Source organism: Symphalangus syndactylus, chromosome 12 (assembly GCF_028878055.3).
Source record: "Symphalangus syndactylus isolate Jambi chromosome 12, NHGRI_mSymSyn1-v2.1_pri, whole genome shotgun sequence".
Taxonomy (NCBI): Eukaryota; Metazoa; Chordata; class Mammalia; order Primates; family Hylobatidae; genus Symphalangus; species Symphalangus syndactylus.
In genome coordinates this window covers 28636603-28657883 of record NC_072441.2, presented here as the reverse complement: position 1 = coordinate 28657883, position 21281 = coordinate 28636603, and the positions used below count along the sequence as shown (strand labels likewise).

The window sequence follows — 21281 nt, the reverse complement described above, 5'->3', positions numbered from 1 at the left end:
TTGAGATAGTTATTTTGACAGCTTACTAAAAATAAAAACAGAAGCCATTATCCTGACACTGAGACAATGACATTTCTTCCAATTAAAACTGCTCTCATCTTACGTCCTCTCATGCTGAGTTTACACATTTTAATTGGTTTATAATTATAGGAAACACAAGCAGCAGCAAACCCCAGGTTGTTTTGTCATGTTGTCTTCATCCAGAGACTGTAGAAATCTTGATTCTGAGGGAAAGAGAAAATAAATCACGTCAAAGGAAATATCTTAAAACCAAGGTTAAAGATCACAGTTAAAAAATTTTGAAACCTCAAGAAACTTCTGTCTTATTCAAATTCTCACATCCCTTCTCTTGGCTGGACATAACAAAGAAGAAAAACTAGAAATAAATGACAGAGTTTCAAAATGTAGGGTCACTGAAATTTTCATGATTTAGGGTAGGATAGCTGACAGTGTTCAGTGTAGTATAGCTGTCAGTGTTCAGTGTTCAGTTTCATGGTACAATATCAGGTGCCAACTAGGAACAAAGTAAAACAGGATGCCATTTGGGGTGTTAGTCATGGAAATCTCACCTCCAAAATCTGCCACCACAGCATGCCCGTCCTCATAGAGAAGAATATTGTGACTGTAAAAAAAAAAAAAAAAAAAAAGTAGACATTGAGTAAGCTTTGCTATGTCCTAATCTAATTGGCCCCTCAAAGAAGAGGACCATAGACATCATTTGTTTGTCCTAGAGACTAAATGGGCCCCAAAGGGCTAAATCAAATTTTTTAAGTTTTGCTGATTCAAAATAGCTATTTATAAAATGTAATTATGTTTATACTTTATCTAATGTTGAATGTATGAAGAATTCCTACTTTAGACAAACCCTCTAAATTTGTCAAAAAGACCCATCAGCTGAAGATCAGTTTTTCAGCTCCTTGAGGCTCATTTGCTAACACAATTGTGGTTATAAGGAAAGAGTGAAAAGCATCATGGGCCTATTAGAGTCAGAGCAAGAGAACCAGCTTGCTGGAACCCTAGGCACAAGGACAGTTCAAGACAAGGGCTGAAATGAATGTAGCAAAAGGATTCTCTATGGAAAATGCCATGATCAATACATTCTAGATACAATCTCAGCACAAAGGAGTGTTTTGAGATCTGTGAAATGATGCCAACTAAACCACTTTTTAAGATTTTGAGGAGAATAGCATAAAGGTCACCAAAGTCCCCCTTCAACCAAGAATTCAAGTTAGATTAAGAAGAGTGTCAGAGGAGATCTTAAATGTTCTCACAACACACACAAAAAGGTAGCCATATGAGGTGGATAGATATGTTAATTAGCCTGATTATGGTAATCATTTCACAATGTATATATATGTCACATCACCTTGTGCATCATATGTATAACTTTTATTTGTTAATTATACCTCAATAAGGTGTGAAAAAAGAGTGTCCTTTTTAAGAAGCAAATCAAAGCTGAGATAGTCCAAAGAGAGCTTACTCTTCCCCAAAATTAGTAAATTTAATTGTGGACTATCTTACAGACATGCATATGATAGTCCAAGATTGTCTTTGAATGCTTCTAACCATATGTCTTTAATGCCCATTTTACATTTGGCTTGTAAATGAGTCATTTCAGTATTAGGAGATTGCCACTGGATTTTTTTAGTGCATATGGGCTATATTATATTTATTTTATAATAAATTACACAATATTCCTTTATCCTTAATTATTTTGCTTCATGGTCAAAACAAGAAAAGTACCACTATTTCTTAATCTTGAGTGAGTCCAATATGATATTGAATCACTTTATATAATTGCTTTCCCGCCTTGACTTGACCTTTATAAAAAAGTTACTTTTGAACTTCTATTGTAATTGCTACTGATTTTATCTTTGGAGTATAAATAATCTTCTTTTAAATTACAGAAAATCTAAAATACGTTAAAATCCTTTTCCTTGTAGTAGCGCAGTGTAGAAGTATTCCAGGATGTCAAACAAAACAAGGACCTCCAAGATGATGTCTTTAACCACAAATTACTAATTAATACACATGATGAGAATGAGACTGTCCTGTCAGAGAACTCTACAGAACCAGGAGCTCTCTGGAAGTTGAAATGCAACAAGAAAATGCAACTCTACATGCTGTACTACTAGATAGAGTGGGTTAAGAAAGGGATTAGCTTTGAAGTGGGCTTTGAAGAACAGTCAGGTAGTAAGTGTATAAATATGTGCTGAGACTTTATCATGTGCCATGAAAATTTCTGTATACTGGGATATAGTGGTGAACAAGACAGGCAAAGACTGAATTTATACGGTAGTGTAAAGGAGATGAGGCTGGAAGAGACAAAGGGGAAACGAATTCTAGATTGGGGAAAGATCTTCACAAAGGGCAAGAATTGGGAGCGTGTGTAGTATGCAATAGGAATTATACTAAAAATGTACTTACTAAATCAGAGAGTGCATGCTAAAAAATAATGAGGGAATATTTGGGTTAAAGTGGTGTTGAATTGCTAGGGAATTTGAAATTAGAGAACAATTCTGGACTTGATGCGGGATGTCAGAAGGCACTAGTACAGGTTTTTATGCATATATTTTAATGCTCTGAAATCACAGACTGGTATTTCTGAATAATTTTAGAATGCAGTTACCAATGACTAAAGTGCTAAGATACAGTAGAAAAAAGAAAGCAGTAGAGTGGATCCATCAAAACATCTGAGAGCAGTTCATATCTGGGAGCCTATATCTGGGAGCAGTTTAAATATTAGAGACTAAAAGACAACAACAACAACAATAAAAACAAAGATAACCTCCAAAATTCTGGCTTGGCCTTCTAACTACAAAGCAATAATATACACAGTGAGAAAGAGCCATACAACCAGAAAACCTGGCAACTTTTATGAATAAAACAGTGGCTTACTTGGGAGTCTGTGGAACTTGAGTCAGAGTTATGCTTGGCAAGATTAGACCCACCTGATAAACAACTATAACATTTATCACATTGAAGTCACATTCAAAATGAACTCTTACGTTTAAAAAACAGTAACAAGTCAAACAAAACAAAGGATGCAGTGAGAGTTTAGTAACACAGGACAATGCGAGTTCATAGCAATAAATGGGTCTAAATGTCAAAAGGATGCTATGAAAGTGACTTTGCAGAATGAGAGCAACTTAGCAAGTGCTAGAATAAAGTGAAAGTTTCTATTCACTTCAAGATAGTCTTGGATTTGTCCACTCCTTCTCTAACCACTCAGTAATAATGAAAACTAAATTGTAATACCATCTCTAAGATTCTTTCACTCATTTTTTCCACTTCGAAGTAAGCTGTGCTTCCTACACGGAGTGAAATTCATGAAGGGGGGCAGGCAAGGTTGAAGCTGACAGAACCTGTGCTAATCAGTCACAGTGACATAGCTTCAGTGGGCATCACACCCAGAGTCAAAGCCTCTAGAGTCAGGGAGGTTGTGTGAAGGGTCAGCAATGTCAGGTTTGAGGATACCAGGGAAGGATAAGAGCTTGGAGCTGAAGACAGCTAGGACAACAGAAATGATGCAATTATTATTAAAGATGAGTTCAAGAGTTTATTACTGAGAGATGTCATGAGCTACAAGTTCAGAGCAGTGTAAAGATTGTGGGAATGTGGGAGCAGTGACAGAGAGGGTGGCAGTGCAGAGAGAAGGGAGTAAATATTGAGTGAGGGTCTCCTGTGAGCAGGCACTGATGTTTTCAACATTTTTCCATTCCTCATGGAGCCACTATGGAGATGGTATTGGCATACCTATTTTACAGATGGATAATTGAGGCTAGAGAGGTGAAATCAGTGTCCTGTATCATAGCTGGGAAGAGGTGGAGCCAGGATTCAGTCTCCAAAACTTTCCTGTTTTAGGAGAAGCTCACTCTAACACCAACCATACCCAAAGGAGGAGTCAGGACTGCTATAATTCGATGTCTGGAAAGAAATTCCAGAAATCTTGTTTGGGTGAAGTCAGGCCTACCAGCTAGTGCCCAAAATACCTGTATTCAATATGTTACTGTAAGGTGATGAGACTGAAATCAATAAGTTAATTAGAAATAAACCTAATATACCTCTGTTCCACCAAGGCAAAGCAGGCAAACACTAACTTTCCTCCCTTCAAGAGATTGGATGCTAAGTCATAGGCTCTTTAAAGAAATGTAGGTTAAGGAAGCATAATCACTGCAAACAAGGAAAGTGCAATTTGACCTGGGAAGTAAGCCAGGCACATGAAGAGTGTCAACACCAGGGCGACAATCATCAGGATCAGAAGAGAGAAATAGAAGGGTGATGGGAATTCTCAGACTTCTTTTCCTTCGAAAGACCACCCAAGAGGTTTATTTTCATCCGTTGGCTCTTCTATAAAATCTTATGAGAGAAAGGCAGTCCTCTGTTATATATGATATTGCAGAGTATATTCATGAGCATTGTAACATTCATGGAAACAGCCCCATGAGTCAGATCCTTCTGACTCGAATCTGACAAATCAGCAAAATTTGATTTGATTTGACAGATGAGCAAACCTGTTAGTTAAGCTAGCGCCTCAGCCCTTACCTTTGAGGTCAAGGAAAATGGTTAACTTATAATATACTTATACTATAATATATAAACATATACACATAAGCTGTGCACATGCATGTGTGCACACACACACACACACACACACATACACACACTTGCATCTTAAACTCTCCAGAAACATCTTTAAGGGTGAAGAGTCACTGAGGAATGCTTTTTAGATAACAGCCAGTTTGGTAAAGATGATTAAAGGAATTTAAGTAGATAAAAGTCTCTGCTGTGGTACCAGTACCATGCTGTTTTGGTTACTGTAGCTTTGTAGTACAGTTTGAAGTCAGGTAGCGTGATGCCTCCAGCTTTGTTCTTTTGGCTTAGGATTGACTTGGCGATGCGGGCTCTTTTTTGGTTCCATATGAACTTTAAAGTAGTTTTTTCCAATTCTGTGAAGAAAGTCATTGGTAGCTTGATGGGGATGGCACTGAATCTATAAATTACTTTGGGCAGTATGGCCATTTTCACGATAATGATTCTTCCAACCCATGAGCATGGAATGTTCTTCCATTTGTTTGTATCCTCTTTTATTTCATTGAGCAGTGGTTTGTAGTTCTCCTTGAAGAGGTCCTTCACATCCCTTGTAAGTTGGATTCCTAAGTATTTTATTCTCTTTGAAGCAATTGTGAATGGGAGTTCACTCATGATTTGGCTCTCTGTTTGTCTGTGATTGGTGTACAAGAATGCTTGTGATTTTTGTACATTCATTTTGTATCCTGACCATTGTGGAAGTCAGTGTGGCGATTCCTCAGGGATCTAGAACTAGAAATACCATTTGACCCAGCCATCCCATTACTGGGTATATACCCAAAGGACTATAAATCATGCTGCTATAAAGACACATGCACACGTATGTTTATTGCGGCACTATTCACATCAGCAAAGACTTGGAACCAACCCAAATGTCCAACAACGATAGACTGGATTAAGAAAATGTGGCACATATACACCATAGAATACTATGCAGCCATAAAAAATTATGAGTTCATGTCCTTTGTAGGGACATGGATGAAACTGGAAAACATCATTCTCAGTAAACTATCGCAAGGACAAAAAACCAAACACCACATGTTCTCACTCATAGGTGGGAATTGAACAATGAGAACTCATGGACACAAGAAGGGGAACATCATACTCCGGGGACTGTTGTGGGGTGGGGGGAGGGGGGAGGGACAGCATTAGGAGATATACCTAATGCTAAATGACGAGTTAATGGGTGCAGCACACCAACATGGCACATGGATACATATGTAACAAACCTGCACATTGTGCACATGTACCCTAAAACCAAAAGTATAATAAAAAAAAAGTAGATAAAAGTCAACAAGTCCTTTATGCTTAGAGTAATTTTTAGCATTTCTGCATTTAACATTTTGATTTCATCTAAATAAGTGTGATTTCTATACTCCATGCTGTTTGCTAACTTGCAATTTTGTTGTGTCAAGTGAGGCTTAAGCTCAGAAGCAAGTTGCTTAGTTCATGAGCGTGCCCAGCCAACCTTGCAGTGTCAGCAGCTCGGAAGGCTTTATTGCTCCCTTTGATCACCCTGCTTTATAGGAGGTATGATATGCTAGAACCACATTTACTAATCTGGAGATCTGAACAAATCTCTACATTTTACTGTAACTTATCTCTTTTCATCTCTTGCCCCTTAGTCTCTTCGGCTCCTTGCCCCTGATGTTAGGACTTGGGCTGAAGTTCTAGCTCAACCAATTACTGACTCAGTTTATTATCTCTGCTGCGAAGGCTAAGTTCTGTGCTAGAAATTGCAGTGTATGCCTTCAGAAAGAGAGGGTGGTCTGAGTGGGAATGAAATGGAAACTGAAAGAAAGATCAAGGTACATAATCTAAAATTTAAAGTGGTTTTCATTCTGAGATACCTAGAAAATAATACAGTGAATGTAAGAATTTATTATAAAAAAGATCATTAACCAAGTAGAAAAAAATAGTTTCAAGAAATATGATGAACATGAGGTACTACATAGAAAGAGGACCTGTAGTCAGAACACTGCTTAATACCTAGTTTTTGCTATTACTAGTCCTGTGATTTCAGCCAAATTATAATACTTTAACTTTTTGAGACTCTTTTTCTCATCTTCAAAAATTGTAAGAGGAATGAAGGAAATGAAAAAGAGATAGATGGAATTTGGCAAATTCTGAACTGCTAAATAAGTATTAGCTATTATTAATACACATGCTACCTAGCTTACAACATGTCTGTCCAACTTAAGTGCAAATGCACTTTTGTAAACAATAAAGCTGTATACATTAGGTACTGAGTAATGAGTCTTGGAAGCAAAGTGACTTTCTGACTCAAAACTCACAATAGAGACAGACTTTACTGTGGAATATTTCAAGTCACTCTTAGTCCTAGAGAGTCTCTTCTCCTTCCACTCTTATTGTCTAATTCTCCAAAACTACTTCTGCTTTGATTGAATGACGGTGTTTCACTTAAAGGAATCTTTGTTCCCCTGACTTCACTGATACCACAGGATTTGGATTTGGCTCTAGCTTTGTCTTCTACCGTGAAGTGAAGCAAATGATTTGAGTCAATTGTTTATGTAAGAGAAGTGAGTGTTTATCTCTTTGAAGTGTCTGTCTTTCACAGATTACTCCACAATAATGTTCTTTTAACCTTAACAATGCATGCATTTAGTGGAATACAAAATATAACTGAGGGCAAGATTTACTTCATCCAAATAAGCGATGTGAATAGAATCCATGCTCTGACCTTCAGTTCTTTCTTCCTCAGTAACACGGTTCACATTCAGAGATGAAGAAGCTGTTTGCAGTGTGGTGTGTGCGTATGTGTGTGTGTTGTGTTTAAATCTTATCAATGTTTTCTCCAGATTTCTTTTAACCAAAAGTGAATGGAAGTTAAATTCTGCTGGTTCCTTTCTACAAAAGAAAATTTTCCCCAACCTCAGAACTGAATTAATTTAATGAAGTCATTATGTAAGGATCATGAGTCTTTTCATTTTAATTGCCTGTATTGAAAATTTACCTAAAGCGCTCAAATGATTCATAATCAGTTGGTTATGCACTGTAGTCCAATACTAATTGTCACTATTAATCAGACTGGCCTGATTATTAGACCATTTTCCAATTCTGATTTTCTTCCAGAGCTGGACTGAAGTTCATGGTGGCCTTAGAAGGATCAAGGTGACTTGCTACTTTCACTCCGCTACCATTAGGAGTTCTTTTAAGTCACTTAAAAATTCATAAATATTAATTCATTTTTTCTGAATTACAGAGCCATGTAATTGCCTATGTCAGTTGTTACTAACAAAAACTAGTGTAAGGGCACCATGGCCAACCTCTCAGCATCCTTATTTGAAGAAATGACAGCCCCTAGAAGTGTAGCCTTAATAACACAACTGCAATGCTTCCCAGGCTTCCTATAAGCCACTGTTTTCTGATGTATCCCTGAAGGTGATTAACTCACATGATTAAAGACACACAGCTATCGGCATGCCTGGAAGCATTCCAAGGGTTAAATCAGTGGAAGCAATTAGCCTTCATTTTCAATCTCATCACACTGTGAAAGTCATTAGTTTACAAACACATCTGTCTGACAGGCAATCATTCAAAGCTGATGCTACAGAGTCCTGGTCTTCCGATCTGCTGGCTGTCATAGTTTGCCCTTAGAGCTATGTGATGGCTCAGGACTCTCTTCCTGCCACAGACCTTTCTGGGGAGTCTCACCTTGGTGACCTTCGGCATAGGCAATTACATTTTTCTCTTCTCTTGAGTCTTCCTTGAAAATCCCTCATGAACTTTTGGCAGCTGCCACTGCCAAACTCAATGGGATACCTGAACATAAGACTCCCATACACTGAACTGATTCCAATCTGTTTCAAGGTGCTGATTAGACCCTTGAGGTGCAATTCACATCCACTTACTTTGGATCTTTGTACCCTTTCCTAAGAAACTCTTCCAAGTTATCTAGATCAGCTCCTTGTAGTCGCAAATATAGTCTCATATGCTTCCTATTTTGGTCTTTTTCTTATTTGATTCTATCTATCTATCTATCTATCTATCTATCTATCTATCTATCTATCATCTATCATCTATCCATCTATATCTATCTATCTATATATCCATCTATATCTATCTATCCATCTATATCTATCTATCTATCTATCCATCTATATCTATCTATCTATCTATCCATCTATATCTATCTATCTAGCTAGCTAGCTATTTATGTATCTACCTACTTATCTAATCTCTGCTCTTACATAGCTAGGTAACAACTGTTGATCATAAAGTCATTATCTTCTTGAGGATAACTGCTGGAGGTCCTGGTTTTGAGCCCCAGGATAACAGAGACAGTACTTTTGGGCTCAGGGAGATTAGCTCCTTATTCATGTATATTATGTGGTAACTGGACTGTCAGGAACTACCTGAGGCTGTTTCACAATTTGGGCTGCAGGTAGAAACATGATAACAATTGTACAGTAACATGAGAAATCACATACTTTCAGTTCATAGCCAAATAAAGCCTCACCCGACATTCTGTTTTTACAGAGACAGGGTCTCACTCTGTTGCCCAGGCTAGAGTGCTGGAGTGCAGTGGTGTGATCATAGCCCACTGTAACCTCGAACTCCTGGGCTCAAGCAATCCACCCACCTCAGCCTCCTGAGTAGCAAGGACTACAGGCACACACCACCATGTTTGGCTAATTTTTGAACATTTTACAGAAATGAGGTCTCAATTACCCAGGCTGGTCTTGAACTCCTGCCCTCATGCAGTCCTCTCTCCTTGGCCTCTCAGAGCACTGGGATTACAGGCATGAACTCCTGCTTCAGGCCACTTCAACCTACATTCTTGACACCTCCGTGTACCTTGGGGCCTAACATAAACTACTTCAGGACTCCTACCATGTCCAGAAGAATTTTCTTCAAGATAAATGAAGCCTATGGAAGTCTGTTTTTTAGACGTGATTTTATCAGGGCACTCCCCTCCTTACCAAAGGCCAGAGAATCTCAAGTGTAGGCTTCCCTATTAATCTCTTTGAAGGCAGTTCTTCACTACAAATACAAATTGTAGTTTTATTTTTTTATGATGGCAGAAAACAACCCTAGTTTGACTTCATACAGACTGCCTTGAAATTCCTGGTATATGCCCTTGGTTCTGTAGAGGACGCATGCAGGTGAAGAGCCATGTTGACCGTTCGATAGCTCCCAATATTCATCCAGGAATAGCAATACACAGATCTTAAACATAATCTAGGTTAGAGAAAAGGAATTTACCAAAGCCCCTATCATGACTTCTAAACACAGAAAGCCTAATTTCAGTGAACTCTTGGAAACCATGGAAACTGAAAACTCCAATAAATGCAAAGGATTGTAGAACCCTGATTTTTCCTAAAACAAACTTCAACCTGTCAGTAGAAGTATATTTGAAAGCTTACCTCTAAAGCTAGAGGATTTGTCCCATTGCCAGTGGGACTGAAGAGGTGGATTATAAGATTTGTATTGTGGTTAAACCCATTTATTGAGGGTAATGTGAAAAAAAACTCATACTCTTCACTTACTATTTGCTCAGCACCACAAAAAGCAAGTGGAAGAGTGATAATGACCAAATAAATCTAACCACATACATGCATGCTATTGATTCTGAGGTTTCTATGAGCAAGTGCGCTAGAATAAACAAGCAAGTATAATTTTCATTTCTATGTATGGTTACAGTCATTTCTTATTCATCTTAACGTGGTATAATCTTATGAAGAATCTTAGGTATGCAAACTGCAAAATGTAACATTTTTGAATGCCGAAGTGACGATCAAGGTAACAAGAGATGACAGCTATGCATTCATTATATATAATTTGTTTTTTTAAATTTAAAATTGAGAAAGGGAGGAAGGATATTGGAACAAAATTGGCAATTTTTCTTCATAGGTACTAACATTTCTCTAGTGCATTGGTACCGTGGATGAACAGAGGTTTTTGACTTCCAACAATTGGTTGTGAAACTTGGATTTGGTGGTCACAGGTGAACAATGTGGAAGATTTTTTTCCCATAAAGCATATAGTCAAAACCTTAGATAATAAAGAAGATGGCAAAAGATATGTGACATTTAAGTATGAAAAGGTAATAATTAGCTAGTCTGATTACTACAATAAAGTCATCAAGCCAAAAATAAAAATAAAAAAAGTTTCCAACTTTTGCTCTTTAACTATTACCTAAATACTGCTTCCTAGCCACCTTTCTGAATATTCAGTTTTGAATGTACTAAAAATTATAAAGTCCCTATGCAATCCCTACTCTGTACGTAAGCCCTGAAATGCACTGGACATTTACATGTGATGAGCAAACACAAGTCTTCCAAAACAAAGGACAGGCAGGAAAACAATATGAAAATCTACATAGCAGAAATGTAGCAGACAGAAAAAAGGAGATATAGCAAGCAATATTTTAGAATCGAAAGGAAAAGATCATTAAACGATCCCTTATTCTATAAAGGCAGAGCTGTTTTTCCCCCCAAGGCCACCTAATGAATCACCTGACTAACAACTATTCTTTTTCCTATATTACTTACTCTTTTTTTCCCTAAACTGAGGATCTAAGCATGTCTCCAGCCTATGTGAAATGTGGAGATACAGATGCTAAAGGTACTAACTACAGGGATCTATTTGCACAAAAGTGTCACCGGATTCTTCTCACTCACATTTAAGAAACCAGATCCAAGAATAACTCTCTGGCAATGTGCCAGGGACCTTCTGAGCACCTATTCAACACCCAGACATAACAGGTCTGTTAATACTCTCCATCTCTGCATGTTAAAATTAAATCCTAGACACTAATGGGGAAGTGAGGGAAACAAAACAAGGCCAGGGAGAGGAGAGAATAAAGGAAGAACTATATGAAAGACGAGTAAGAGAAAACAAAAGAGATGCCATTGACATTTTGTGTGCCAAGTTTCCTGTTAGAAGACCCTGGCGTAGGTGTACATGTGTCAAGCAGACGAGGGCTGAGCTTAAAAATAACAGCTGTGAGGAGAACTGGGCTTTATCAACAAACAAGTTTTCTGTATTAAAGAGTTGCTCAGACTTGGGCAACTCCAATAGAGCAGGCAAGGCAGCTCTACCTCTGATGAGCAGAGGCTTTGCTCCTGCAGAGCCTGACCTCTAAGGAGTGTTTTCTTCTAACCTCTCAGAAGGAGCCACAAATGAGTGTTTTAAAAAGTATGACTTCAGGGGAATTTGTTTGCAGCTCCTTGCAAAGCGGGGATTTGTTGGTAACTCAGGAAAGGAAACTGCTTTTACCTACTGGACTAATCTGAAACTACAGCTTTTACTGTGGTATCTCCATCTCCCCTTAGCGAACACAGGGAAACTAAATGCCCATGTCTCTGCAAAAGGGCAGGTTAAAAATGTACTTAGTCCCATATGCCTTCCATCAAGGACACTTTGAAAATTCACAAGAAATGAACATATCTATTTTTTTTAAATTCACTGAACCACTCAGCGTCTCTTCAGTTGCTGAGAAGAGAAGCTGTTTATTTTTTTCAAGACACCAGACAGTCTATCCCTGTGAGCTAGAAGTATTAGTCACAGGAATGTACGTTATCAACCATGATGGTTTAGGGCTATTTTAGCTCTAACCCTTCGTCAATGCTGTGTGACTGTCCCCAGAATACCCTCTAGCTCCTTCTTGCTTCTCTCCTTTCCTTTGTTCATGGTGTCTCCTCCAAGTTTGAATTTACTTCCAACTTTTTCTCCAAATAAATATCCCCATATTTCAGGACCCTGCTCGATTATTTCTTCTCATCCCGGCTTTCATAGCATTTGTTTCCAATAAGGTTATAAGCTCCACTGAAGCAAGAACCATGCCAGGGGAGTTATTGGTAAGCAACGAACTCATACTGAATTAAAATGTATTCCTGACACTGGAGGAGTAAAGGGCAAGAAAGAATGAGAAGAATGGGAGAATTTTATGGGGTGGTTATATCTAGCAGTAACTTTCCCTAGAATTGAATTCGTTAGTTATCAGATCAAATTGTTGTTTCATATTTTTTATAAATATCCAATTTGTGACTCAAAATGTACTTGCTGAGACTTAAAACCTTAATTTTCTCCTTTTAGTGTTACTCCAGGAAAATTCTTATCTACAGGTTTTCTATATATTCAACATTTACTTAATAAATATTTATGAAATATTTATTTGGCTTTTACTACATTGCTGGATATTGTGCAGGACACAGCTTTCCAATAAACTCACCTTTCCAGTAAAGATGAGGAAATGAGCTGAATAAACACTCTTCACTTTATCCCTCTAATCATTGACTGCCATGCCTAAGCCAGGCCCCTCTGCCTGAAGCTCTACTCACATCAATGACTCCTGCCTCAAGCCCTTCCTGACCAATGTGTTCCTCGTCCTTATCTTAAAACAAGCTTGTCTTGCCTGCTGTTTGAATCCTTACCCAAATATTCTAGGCTGCACCAATTGAGACTAAATGGTTATAACTATTTTCAGTTCCATACATTTGGCACTTAGTATATGTTCTCTCTTCTTACTACTTTTTTTCTCTTTACACAGATCTCATATTTCTCCAGGTAGATTAAAACTATTCTTAAGCCACTTTGTATCATTTGTCCCCTGTGATCTGAGCAAATTATAGCAGCTCAAGAAGCACTATGGTTGTGAATAATCAATATAGTTACTGATATTACCTCTTGACTCTTCAAAGTAACCTTCTGAGAAACATTCTATGTCTCTCTTTTTTTTTTTTTTTTTGAGATGGATTCTCACTCTGTCACCCAGGCTGGAGTGCAGTGGCAAGATCTCTCAACTCATTGCAGACTCCGCCTCCTGGGTTCAAGTGATTCTCTTGCCTCAGCCTCTCAAGAAGTGGGGATTTCAGGTGCCTGCCACCATGCCTGGCTAATTTTTATATTTTTATTAGAGATGAGGTTTCACCATGCTGGCCAGGCTGGTCTCAAACTCCTGACCTCAAGTGGTCTACCCACCTTGGCCTCCCAACGTGCTGGGATAACAGGTGCAAGCCTCTGTGTCCAGGCTCTATTTCTCTCTTCTTTATAATCAATATTCGTAAAGGGTTTTCTGCTTCTACATCTGCACTGACCATCCCCTCTTCAATTCACTACAGTCTCATTTTGTCTTTACCACTCCAATAAACCTTTTCAATGTAAACTATTGTGTGGTTAAATCCAATGGAATCTTTTAGGCTTTATATCATACCACATAATGCCTTTGAGCCCTCTTTCTTCTCAACCAAAGCTTGTTTCTTTTCTCTTAGTGAAGGACATCACCATGAATTTAGTTACCCAGATAAAAACTGGGGGCCATTCTTGATTCCTCCCTCTTTCTCAGCCCCCTCGTAAAATGTCATCATGTCCTAACAATTCTATATTCAAATCTATTCTAATGTGTCCATTATGCTTTTTAGGTATTACTCAATTCGATAGTGTGCATTTATCTTCACTTGACAAATCAGTAATCTAAGACTTTGTATTCTAATATCTCATTTGTAGAACTACAGGGTACACCTTTCAACAGTAGGCATGATTTTAGGTATTAAGTAATTATAATGATAAGTATTACTCTGTACTGGGCATAGTTGTAAGCAACATATATTAACCAGTTTAATATTCACACAACCCAATGAGATATATAATTATTATGCAATTTTACATATGAAGAAGGAGGAGATAAGCTGAAGCATGAAAGGATGAATGACTCTGACAGTGTTTAGAAAATCTAATGAGAATGTGTAAGGAGAATATGTGATGTGTGACTAAACAGTTAAACCATATGAAGAAATGTAATGAAAGAAAGGTTAAGCAACTGCGGTATGGTAACACAGCGAGATATTTTGAATTCTTCATCTCATTTAGTCTCCACAGTAACCTTATATGGTAATATTAATATTTCATCTTTACAGCTGAGGCATAAGGTCACACATTTGATAAAGTGTCAGAATTATGATTAGAATCCACATTTTGCTGGTTTCTAAATTCATTTACTTTCCTCCACATATGCTTTGACAGGGTCACACAGAATGATTTAAGTAAAGTTAAATGAGAAAGTATGGCCTAGATTTCTAATTTGTTGAATTAATTTGGGAACATCTGTTTTGAATATTGTTTTTAGTGGAAGTAAGGAGAATGAGTGTCAGGAGAGCACAGTCTACAAGCTACAGAAAGTATGTGCAGCAAAGGGCACAAAAACGATGATTAAGGAAAAGTCTGGAACATGGAGAGACAAAAGAAAGAGGGGCCACATGAAGGGGAGAAGTGAGGTGTATACCTGTGAGAGGGATGGGAGGAGAAGTGGTGGTAGAAGCGGCCTGTGGCATCTGAAGGAGGAGATAAGCTGAAGCATGAAAGGATGAATTACCCTGATAGTGTTTAGAAAATCTAATGAGAATGTGTTAATAGAAAATGTGATGTGTGACTAAACAGTTCAACCCTATGCATATTTCATGATGATGTCTTTATGTGATCAGGTTACTCATGAATCCACCAACTGAAACAAAGCCGAAAGTTACCCAGTGATTTTGTCCAAGTTTACCAATAGCTGCTGAGACTTTGTATGCATCATGGAAGTGCCACATGATTAGTATTCTAAAGATGTCTAAGAGCTATCCAGCACATTACGGACACTTTGTATTCTGTGCTTTATCCCTGCTGCAGAACATTTTGTTCCTAAAGAATTTAGTGGGGTTTTTTTTTGTCTTGATTTATGTATAGCTGTTCTATTTAACTCCATGGTAATGGAAACAAGAATCTTATAAAGATTACCCACATACACTGTATAGTCAAGAAAACAAATGCAAACATTAATTTCAGTGGCTGGTCTCCAGCAGATGATGAGTTGAAGTGGCCCTAAACTCAGGCACTTGAAGTTTGGTTAGAGAGCTCTTGTGGAATGTGGAATGAGTAAGGGACTGTGAAGTGGAGACTTGGTTTCAAATATCAGCTCTGCCATTTAGTTCACTGAGTGATCTGGGGGAAGAAATTAATTGACTGAGCTTCACATTTCTCTTCTTTAGCAATGTGAGATTTTTAATAGAGATGAAATTAAATAATACTTGTGGAAAAAGTCATCTAGCATAAACCTGACATATAGTGTTTTCTCAATAAATAAATAAATAATGGAAATGAAATACCTGCATTGGAGAATTAATTGGTTGCTTTCTAATAGGATATAAATAAAAAAATCAAATGAGATATTCCTCACAGAGTGATAAAAAACACACATATACCTTTACTTTATTTCAGGTAAAGGGGATGTGTGAACAATCTTAAATAGTGAGAAAAAGAATGCATAACCTTAGGTAGAAATCACCTTAAGACATTAACTCTTGTAGAAGGTATTAGCACATTATGGCTCTAAAGGCCGCGAGTGAGTACATATTTATCTCCTCAATTTAAAATGCCCTTTATTATGAGGAGTAGGTTTCTAAAAAGAAGCAATTGCGCTGAAAAAAATTAAAAGAAATAAATAATAGTAATAATAATAAAAGCAATCCAGGGCTCTTCTTTCCTCCCTAACTTGCATGTGACTCTTGGTTTTTCAAATTTTAACCAACTTGGAAAAATGCATTCAGAAGGTTGAAAACCTGGGAGTTTGGTGACCAGGAGGCCATTCCATGTTAAGAGTGCTGAGGGTGGTATGCTACACAGCGGGCCTGAGAAGGTCCAGCACATCCACTTCCTCAGTGACACAGAATGGCTTATGTCTTTACCCCTGCCAGATATTCAGGTGATGTCAGTCCTCGTATCCTTAGCAATCAAGCTAAGCCACTCGTCCTCGTGAAGTATCTACCATTTTCCCATTTTACAATCACCTTTCTTTCCGGTGTAAATTCTTACAGCATTTAATTCATACTATAGTGTAAAAGAACAGTGAATTCAGAGAAAAAAGATTTAGACTTTACCACAGCTCTGCCAATAAATAGCTTTTCTTTTTTAAAAAATTACCTCAAATTGCTTATCTCTAAATATGTTACCTCAATTTCTCTTACCTCTAAGAGCTACCTTGCCAGGTTATTGTAAGGATTAAGCAATAAGTCCATAAGACCTTAGTAATTTGCAAAGCACTATATAAATGTAATCATTCATCACTTATGTGTACTTCTGAACACCCACTTGGCTGTAAGCACCTTTAAAACATGAAGCATCCTTTTTGTTCTTTAAATCTTCACAATTAGAAGTCAGTAAGGTTTTGATTTTGATTTTTCCACACTGGACATTCAGTAAACGTTATTCATGCTGGCAGTGTTCTGGGGCTTGTCAAATATCAGGAAGAGCCTTTAAACTTCATAGACTCAAGACAATTCCAGTAATTGCTCTTCCACCTAAAAGCAGATAAGTAACTGATGCTGACTATGGATAGAGAAAAGACATTTTTAAACCCACTTATTCCTAGTGTTCCATTATTGGAACGCTGAGCATGTGGGAGTTATTTATATCATACTGCTCAAGATCATAGCCAAGGTCTGATTTTTCACTCATGCAAAAATTCAAAGAATTGCAACCTCTAGTATAAATGGGTTAAAATAAGAAAAAGAACAAAACTAATTAAAATTCCTGACAATATAGATAAGAATCAGCCATTTTTTTTCCCATCTAAGGTGGCATGTAAATTTGAAATCAGTTAGTTTCAAAGATTGATAAAAGTCACATTCCCAACTTTAAAGAGTTACCATGTGATAATGTTCTCTGACACTTATTATAGCTATTGCTAAAACTGGCATCTGCAGAACATTGCATCTTAATGTCAGCGTTGCCTTGTTATGGCTTGAGTGGAAGCATTGCAGTTTGAATGCAGCTGCTTTATGACATGATAAAGAATTCTGAAGGCTGTGATGCTGCTTGCAGTGTTCTCTCCTGATAAAGTAAAAGTGTAGGAGATGTATGTTGGTATTTAATAATTTTGAAAGCTTTGAGAAAGCTGTGAGAGCTTGGCAAAACATAGCTGGTCAGAAAACCTCTTTGAAGTATTTCTCAAGCCCTGTTCTTATCCTCAAAGGCAAAGTGAAATTCAAGGAAGACACTGCATGGGAGCAAATCCCAGTACCTTCCTCTGGCTGTCTTTCTAGAGTCCTACATTGTTCTTTTCTTCCTTTTCTTTGAACAAATAGGGGCATAGAATGAATTATGTGAATTCTAAAATGTTAAATTTCAAACAGCAGTTTTAAAATATATTAATTTAAACATAGCAAATGATTTATTTGCAGTTTTACTCCTCCAAATATAGTAGAACTTCTTCTAGTTAATTTTTGGCTTTTACTACAAAGATTCCTACCTCTCTTGTAGTTGCAAATGCATAAAAAATGCATCCAAATCTATTTACTCATTCATTTCATATCTATATATTAAGGAATCAAGGTGCATGTCTCCCCTAAATTATTTTGTCTTTTCTCTTATCGCTCTTCCTAACACCCATGCCATTTGAATGTATTCTCTCCTCAGATCCTTATTATTTTCTTCTTTGATGTATAGCCATTTATGTTGTATCACACCCTCTTAATACATTATGAAATCTGTGAATACAATATATATGTATCTTAATCATTTCTATACTTAACATGATTCCTGGAACATCATAGTCATCCCAGAGATGTGTATTTAATGCATAAATGAAGGCATATTTAGCTTTTGTCAGCAATTTTCATTTGTTATGCTACTTTGATAATATCCTCTGTAGGTTATCCAAATTTTCTGCCTGAAAGCAGAGAACTAGATGGAAACTTTTGCCTGAAAAATAATGGATTATATCATTTCATATATATGCTAAATATCTAGTTTGTAGACACAGGCTATTGGGTACCCTCAAGCTTCCTTTTGAAGCACCAAAGAAAAACAAAACACTTACACAATGTACACACATCACAAACACACATACACACAAATTCACAGTAGCACTATGATAGACAATCAATACACAATAGCACAAATCAGTGATTGGCTGATTTTTCAAAGAAAACACCCCTAATTGTAGCATGGATAGTGTAGTAAGTTGAATGGTGGCCTCAAAAGATAGGACCACCTCCTAATTCCCAGACTTTGTGAATATTATCTTATTTGGATAAAAGGTTTTTATAGATAATTAAGTAATTAAGTTTTTTGAGATGAGATCATCTTGGATTATCTGGATGGGTCCTAAATCCAATGACAAGTGTTCTTATAAGAGATAGAAAAGAAGAAGACACAGACACACAGAGGAGAAGGTGATGTGAAGAAAGAGGCAGAGATTGGAGTGATATCACCAAGAACCACCAGAAACAAGAGACAAGGAACAGAATTTTCCCTAGACCCTCTAGACAGAGAACCACCCTCCTGACACCTTAACTTTGAATCTGCCCTCCAGGACTGTGGACGAATAACCTCCTGTTGTTTTAAGCCACCAACTTTTGATAATTTGTTACAGAAGCCACAGGAAACTAATATAGATGGACTGGTTAAAAAATAATTCTTTGTTAATTTAAACTCAGGACTTTAAAACAGCAACAGCAGAAACAAGAAGGAACTATGATAAAGCATCTAAATGCCTCTTTGTGATTATTACCCACCTGCTAAGTAGGAGCAATCAGCCACACCTAAGCATATCCTAGTGAATTATAAAACATTGCAATGACCGAAGGTATCCTATAAACATCTAAGAAAGAAACTGACTTAAATAAAAGGGAATTTATGATGATTTTTATGTGTTTTTTTTTTTTTTTCTTTTCTCTTGAACATCTAGAAGGATGGGCTAGGGAGAATTTTGTTTTGGAGGTTAAGATGGAAATTGAGTTGTTAGTTTGGACAGAATATCAGTGTAAGATTAGGTTGAGCTGTAAATGCCAACCATTTTCCTTAAATTTTTACCCAATTAGAAATGCTCTTTGCTATGTAAAATTGACTACTTTATAATATTTAATATTCAAATAAAGATAGACAATTCACATTGGACTATAATAAAATTCTTTTGAAAATGCTTTTGAAATCCAGTATCACCTCAAATAAGTTTTTGAAGATTAAAATTACTACTGAGAACTCTAAAATAAATTATCACAAAAGAAAAAAAAAGCATTAGAATGAGTTGTCTAAATAAATTGAAGACACCAAATAACAACTTCTTTTATCTATTTATTTTTTTTTGAGACGGAGTCTCGCTCTGTTGCCCAGGCTGGAGTGCAGTGGCGCCATTTCGGCTCACTGCAAGCTCCGCCTCCCGGGTTCACACCATTCTCCTGCCTCAGCCTCTCCGAGTAGCTGGGACTACAGGCGCCCGCCACCACGCCCAGCTAATATTTTGTATTTTTAGTAGAGACGGGGTTTCACCGTGGTCTTGATCTCCTGACCTCGTGATCCACCCGCCTCGGCCTCCCAAAGTGCTGGGATTACAAGCGTGAGCCACTGCACCCAGCAACCAAATAACAACTTCTTAAACTAAATAAGAGTTTATTTCTCTTTTATATTTCAGAGTCCTAGAGGCAGGATTCTATGGCTGATGTGGTAACTTCATTTGTTAGGAATTGAGACGCCTTCTTTCTTGCTGCTCTGCTCTTTCTGATGCATTGCCTCATGTTCAAAGATGGCTGCTTGAGCTCTAGCACTCACACATACAGTTCAGGAAGCCCTAAGGGAGAGGGTGAAAAGGAAAGACCTCCTACCTTTTAGGAAGACTTCCCACAGTCCCATATAACATGTTTACTTGTATTTCCATTGCTTGAATGTAAGAGTCAGATGATGTTTTAACTGAAATAAAATTCTAGGCTGGATGCAATGTGCCCCCAATAAAATCAGGGATTTGTTACTGAGGAGAATAGATATTGAAATTGGAAATAGATGTCTCACCAATACACATGTTGAGCTTCATGTATCTTTTCTTTGTAATTTTTAAATTTTTATTTTTTAGCAGCCACATTTTACTTAAAAACTTCAAATCTAAAAAAGAATAATCCAATGAATACACATAGTATTCTCCTAAATGTATCAATTATTAATATTTTGAGATATTTGCTTCCTTCTCTTTCTTTTCTCTGTTTCATCTCTCTCTGTCTCTCTTTCTCTCTCTGACACACACACACACGTACACTTTTCTCCTGAACTACTTGGACATCATAGCATCTAACCCTGTTAGTTCAGACACCCTGTGAAGTAGGTGCCAGTGTAAGATTGGGCTTACAAGAGATATATTGTGTGAGCTGTGAGAAATAAATGGTTGGGGCAGCAGAAGAAGGCTGAGAGATACTTGAGACTCCTATGAAGAACAGAGAGACGAAGAGGAGATTAGGGAGAAAAATTTCAGAACGCAGCACATTTCTAAGCAAGTTTTGGTCAGGCCAATGGGAAGTCTTGAGCCAAAGTCATCTGTTAATGGGGTCCCACTTCTTGAGGGCTTGGGCCCACATTAGTACACCCACTGTGCGCAGCCACTGACTGGAAGCAGCATGAAGGGTACCTTGGCTTGAACAGGGAGGTACATGACATATAGCCACCACGGTAGTCAATTTTGCTCCTGTCTACAGGAGATCTGAGCAGTATATTTTCATAGTTGCTACAACACCTATATCCTAAGAACAAGTATATTTCCCTGAATAATCAAAATGCCATTATTATGCATTTCTCTCTCTCTCATCTTTTCTCTGAAATTTCAATTTTTAAAAGATATCTCTGTTAATATGTTACACAATTACCTTATATAACATTAACAGAGATATCTTTTAAATATTCATTGGAGATGACCCATAGATAGCCAT

The 21281-nt window shown here is 37.4% G+C and overlaps 1 protein-coding gene across 1 annotated transcript in view; it reads right to left on the bottom strand.

The window, feature by feature from the left end:
* The window catches only part of TNNI3K (TNNI3 interacting kinase), a 305572-nt gene that overhangs the window by 102092 nt on the left and 182199 nt on the right, over window positions 1-21281 (bottom strand). Inside the window, exons 18-19 of the mRNA XM_063624029.1 lie at window positions 570-622; window positions 172-224 (exon numbers count right to left, since the gene is read on the bottom strand). Coding sequence (XP_063480099.1) covers window positions 172-224; window positions 570-622 — 106 coding nt within the window. The remainder of the gene's footprint in view (window positions 1-171; window positions 225-569; window positions 623-21281) is intronic.